This window comes from Sesamum indicum, linkage group LG8 (assembly GCF_000512975.1).
Source record: "Sesamum indicum cultivar Zhongzhi No. 13 linkage group LG8, S_indicum_v1.0, whole genome shotgun sequence".
In the NCBI taxonomy this organism is placed as follows: domain Eukaryota; kingdom Viridiplantae; phylum Streptophyta; class Magnoliopsida; order Lamiales; family Pedaliaceae; genus Sesamum; species Sesamum indicum.
Window position 1 is genome coordinate 1,255,897 of NC_026152.1, and position 6,216 is coordinate 1,262,112.

The 6,216-nt window shown below is 28.0% G+C and overlaps 1 protein-coding gene across 1 annotated transcript; it reads left to right on the forward strand.

The window, feature by feature from the left end:
• On the forward strand, positions 717–1,197 carry LOC105167371. The gene has a single exon (XM_011087059.2). It carries the CDS (start codon positions 791–793, stop codon positions 995–997), a length of 207 nt encoding a protein of 68 aa, XP_011085361.1. The 5' UTR covers positions 717–790; the 3' UTR covers positions 998–1,197.

The window sequence follows — 6,216 nt, forward strand, 5'->3', positions numbered from 1 at the left end:
AAATAATTGACTTATTACTGATTTATTACAGATCAAATAAATTTTCTTATAATTAAATTACCCTCATACGTCTTCACTCATTAATGCACATGAGGAGGTAAATCTTCACTGTAATAAAGATAGTTATTAGTCAGAAAAAAATTGTTTAACTTGCTATGAGTCAGAAGTCAATTGAGGGTAAATATCAATTTTCATTCAGTTTTTTTTGTTAATACTAGCAAATGCACTAAATTTTGATTAACGAAGGGACTTATTTGTTAGACCAAAGCAATCCTTAGGTGTGTTAGATGTAATTTCTCCAACCACAAGAAATCTACGTATAATTATACCAAATCTTAAAAAAAAAAAGTGCAATTATCTCTATAAAATATTTTGAAGGCTTACAACATATTCTCTTAATAGTGTTTGTTTTTCGGTATATATATATATATATATATATTTACAAATAGAGTTTAAATATAATGTCATTTTTTAAAAAAATAAATAATATATAGTCAAAGTTTTTACATTGGTGTTGACTTTTCATTTTCAAGAAAGCTATTCAATTAAAATATTCAACACCAAACAATATTATATATGGTACGTAGGGTTCAAATATTTTAATAAAAAATTAATATTGGAAAAATGTCATCAAGAAACCAGCAGTATTCAGTACACACACACAACCCCTCCTCGTGCCTATAAATACGCTTCACATCTCTCTTCTCTTTGTAACTCCAACAAACATTGTGAAAACCTCACCACCTCTAAACCCTTTTACTCAGCTTCTTCATACAACCAAAACAAGAAAATGGTGTTCTTCTGTTTCCTGGTTGATCAAACAAGGAAGGTAAGGCAGAGCAAGCCGGCGGCCGGAATATGCTCCCGGTGCGGCGGCGGAGCTAGCGTGGCGGACATGAAGACTGCCACCAGGTTCTGCTATGTGCCCTTCTACTGGAAGAACTGGAGGGCTATTATCTGCACTTTCTGTGGTGCCATTTTGAGGTCATATCGGTAACTTCATTAGTGGAGGGGAAGGGCAGAAGTGGGTTTTTATTTTTTCCCCCCTCTTTTTTCTTAATTCTTTATTTTTTATTTTGGCTTTTATTAGTGAGATTATTAATATTAACTTTAGGTTATTTTGTATTAGGGGAGTAATAAGGAGATTTTCGATGTTGTACTAACTTCATTTGTAGGTGCATGTATAAAGTTGAAGAACCCCCCCCCCCCCCCCCTCTCTCTCTCCATCTCCATATATCTATGTAATTTTTTGCAATATTTAATTTAATAGGGGCTAATATCTTTAGAAAAAATATAATTTTTCGCCACGGTTAATTATTATAGTAAAAAAAGAAAACGTGATAAATACAAACCAACCACAGCTTCACAACAGCTATTAGCCGTTGTTTCTAGAAGTGTGCCAAAAACATGAGTCATAGCTAAAGCTATAGTAAATATTTTGATTATGGCCGGAAACCATAGCAAATAGTGATTACTCTTGGTAAAAATTTGAAGTTTTTGCTTTGATTTTGTTTAATTATTATTAATAATATTGATTTGCCACGGTTATTAAATAGGGATTATTTATAATGTAAAGAAAACTCAAACTTTTTCTAGTGTGTTTTTAAATCGTTAAAAAATTATACAAATAATTTATAATTTTATAATAAAATCAAAACTCGAGAGCGTTTTCAAAGATAAAAGAAGGGGTGCAAAAAGTTTGAATGTAATGTGATGGTAATTTCATTTTTCCATTGCTTGTTTTATTTAAAATTGAATATATTTATTAATTAATTTATTTTTAAATAAGATGTAATTGCTTTCAATTTTTTAAATAGAGGGACATCTAGTTGGTAGCATAAGGTACATTAATTAATTTCCAGCCTTCTACATTAATAATATAAAAGATTAAAGTTGAATTAATTACAAAATTAGATCTAATTGCATAGGCACCTTTTTTTCCAAAATTAGAAGTAAATTTCTTGATGAGGTGTGGGTGCAAAGTTCAATTACAATCTTTTGAGGGGTGTATATATAATTTTTCAAAAGAAATAATGTATTTGTGTTAATCAGATTAATTTCAGGGGATAACGATGTAATTTACCCCGATTAAAATGAAGGGTGCAAAAGATTAACATAAATTTATGTAAAAGAATTAACTAAAATAATTATATTTACATCTCTCATCTATGATGTATTTATACAAAATTATTCTTATTTTTTGCACAATTATATAAACCGACACTAGTAGCAAAAAAATAAAAATAGTTTATGTAAAGGGATAATTAAACTTTCATCTCCTCAAATTTGCTGTAATTACACGTAACTCCCTGTGGTTTGAGAAATTTACATTAGCACCTCCGAAGTTGTCAAAATTATCGAATTTACTGATATTAACAAAAAAATAAAAAAAAATAAATGAAAATTGATATGTAGTCAAACATTTTGACCCAAGGTTTAATTAAGTTCTTTAATCGTCCTCAATAAATTTCTGATTGTAGGCATTGGGTGGTTGAGACGTTTAGGTAAGTAAATTAAATGCATGAAATTTGAATGCTCCAACTGTTCCATTTCACAGAGAAAATATTTAATGGTCCAACCAATTAATTTAGGATAATTGAAGGGAGTGGTTTTGAACGAATAGCTTCAATCCTACGGAATCGTCCAGCCCTGATCTGATCTGGGTTCCAATTTGGGATTAAATTCTTAATAAATTATAGGATAAATTATAAATATATTTTCATTTTTCAAAAAATTATAAATGTCTTCTTGATGATGAGTAAAATTATATAATTTTTGGATGGTGATATGAAATTATCGATTTTGCCCTTGTTGTAATTTTTTTTAAAGATTTAAAATTTTCAAAAGAATCGGGACGAGGTGAATGAAAGAATTTAGAAAAATATAAAAAAATTATCCACTTAGTTCATACAAGAATTAAAACTTTTTAAAAAATAAATAAATTTATAAATCATAGTTCATAAGGGCATTTTGGTCAGTTTATCAAAAAAAATTTAGTAGAAACCATTAAGATCAGGGGAGTATATTAGAAACTTTTGAAATAGTGAGGGAATATTTATAATTATGTTAAAGTTCAGAAAACTTATTGTAATTTATCCTAAATTATATTGGCACTCCTTAAATTAGACTTAATTACCAAAATATCAATATTTTTTTTTACAAAATTATGTACATTCATTTAGGGAGTATTTATAGGGCTGCAAACAAATCGAATTAAGTTGAATGCATTATTATTTAAATTTGTTTGAATCACTATCGAATTTCTACAATTTTGGTTTGATTAATATGAATATGAACTTATAAGACCAATATTAGTTAGATCGAATGTGAATCGAGTCGTATAGTTTGACATTAAATAAACTTCAATTACAATTTTTTGATGCCTAAATAAGCAAGGCCGACACGATGTGAACATTGGGAGTATTAAATATAGTCTAAAAAATATAATTGACATATAAGAACTATATATCTATAGGAATGACTAAGTTGTATGACTCATTACGGAAAACCGATCCAATTTGATCAAACTATCGTAGAGATCAATATATATGATTGGATCAAGTTCGGAATAAATCAACGGGAAAAATGTAAACAATCCCCTTGCGATATCGCAAATGAGCAAATTACCTCCTTATGAAAAAATAAATAGTGATTTACATCCTTATATTTTTTAAAATACAATAATTTACCCCCTATGATTTTTTAAATAAAGCAGTTTACCTCCCTGTATAAGGAGGTAAATTGCTATATTTTTTTTCATAGAGGGGGTAATGTACTCATTTTCAATATCACAGGGGGGTAAATTGTTATTCACCCTTAAATCAACCCAAAGAAAAGGAGCACGAATTTTGCCATGTTATGGGGAATTCTGATCCAAATCAGATTTACTCGAATCAAATCAATCACACAATAAGTATAATATATTTGTTATACAATAGGTCACTTACCTTGACCAATCACACAATAATTGTACTACACTTTCCGTAAATGGCGATATTGAAAAGTAGTGATATGTAAATTACAAAGTCTATATGCAAACTATTACATATCAAACTAATCTCTATCTATATTGTATAAAAAGAAAATGCATTTTTCTATAACAAATGACGGTTATGACACCGCAACACCAATTTTATTGTTATGCCAATAATACCCTTAAGTTGATTTTTTTTTTTTTTGTTTGTTGCTTTCTTTCTTTCTTTTTTTCCTTTTCTAGAAATATGATGTATCAGTTTATATATATTTTTTCTTATTCATAATTTATTTTAAAATATAAAATATTATTTATTATATGCATGTGGGGACGTTGTGTTATGACGGCTAGTCTATAAAAAAAGAAGACCATCTACAGTCACAAACAGTAGTTAATGACGCCACAACACCAACTTTTAAATGTGACAATTACATTCCTAATTAGATAATTTTAAAAATTAATTATAATTACATTTTTTTCTAAACAAAAGTCACTCCACGTCATTTTAACAGCTTCATCAATTTTTTTTGTCGTGTCAATAATACATTAAGTTGATTTTATTTTGGTTCCTTTTTTTTTTTTTTTTGAAATGTGATTTATTGGTTTATATATTTATTCTTATTTGTAATATATTTTACAACGTGAAATATTATTTACTATATGTATACAGGAACAGTGTGCCACGACTGCTAGTATAAAAAACAAAAAAAATATTTATTTTACTCTTAAATGTCTATTTGTGACACAACTACATCAATTTTTTCAGGTGTATCGATCATACCCTAAATTGATTTTTCTTTCTTTCTTTCTTTCTTGAAACGTGATGTGTTGGTTTATATATTTTATTTTTATTTATAATATATTTTTAAAAAATAAAAAAAAATTATTTATTATATGCACGTAGGGATAAGGTGCTATGGCAGCTACTATCCTACAGAAGAAACAATTTTCATGGTATTTAATCATCTATATATCTGATATGTACTCACTTCTCTAGAAAAAAAGTTACATAGTTAGGCTTTTTCCAGAAAAAATAAGATAAGTCTATATATATTTTAATGTTGTTTTTGAATTTTAGTGTTGAAAAACAAGTGGGAAAAGCTATATATTTAGGCAACTGATTCAGACATTTCATGCAAACAACATGGTCTCAAGAAAGTTGAGTAGCTTTGTGTAATATTTCCATGTCGGAGCAAACTTGAAAAGCACAATGAAAATGAATTACCAAACACTCTTTTTTTGCACCAACACAAATATTAACTTCAATTGCTCCATTTTCATGACAAAGGTCACATGCTCCAGCAGCCATTGAGAGCAACTCACATTGACAGTCGCCACAATAGGTTTAATCACACAAATATTCCAATTTATTTGAAAAAGCGGCTATATAAATTTATGGTCACTAAAATAGTGTCGATTTAAATTATAGATTATAATCTTTGATAGTGTAATTTTATAAATGATATGTTGTTTTTATAATTAGATTTAACCTCGGGTGCAGATAAATTAAGTTCGTTTTGCTTTTTGTCCCCTTTATTATGGGATTAACATTTTCCGTCCTGTAACTTATAAATATTTGCACTTTTGATCCTCATTTATTTTTTTGTTTATAATTTAACAGTGTAAGTCATGTGCCCAACATGTGGAGCTATGTATTCTTTTAGCTGGAAGAAAATTTGACGCGTATTCCAGCTTGGAATCTTTTTTGGTGGAAAAATATAATCAGATTTTGGAGGAAAAAAATAAATTTTGAAAGAAATTAAGACATAAAAAGTGGGATTTCTCTCTTGTGGTTTATCTTGTCCTAAAAAAGTGTTGCCCACATGACCTAAACCATTAAATTATAGATAAAAAAGTAGAAGAGGATCAAAAGTGCTGAATTTTTATAAACTACAGGACTGAAAATGTTAATCCCGTAATAAATCGGACCAAAAGTGAAATGGGCCTAACTTATGGGAGAAAAAATACTATTTTTTCTGTTTGTAATTAGGCCTTTTCGGGGAGTAAATATAAGGGTTAAATACATTTTGCACACTTGAACTCTATATATATATATAGTTGCATTCACCCTTTAAGGTATAATGGTAATAAATTATATCTCATCATTTCTAAAAAAATTATAGATTATTATAGATAAATTAAATTATAGATTTGTATATTTTACAGGGTATATATATGCGTGTTCGATGTAATATTTTAAAATTTTATTGATAATTTATTTTTTAAAAAAATTCAATATATAT

Coding starts and splice junctions, on each gene's coding strand:
- LOC105167371 (XM_011087059.2), top strand. CDS start 791: ATGGTGTTCTTCTGTTTCCTGGTTGATCAAACAAGGAAGGTAAGGCAG.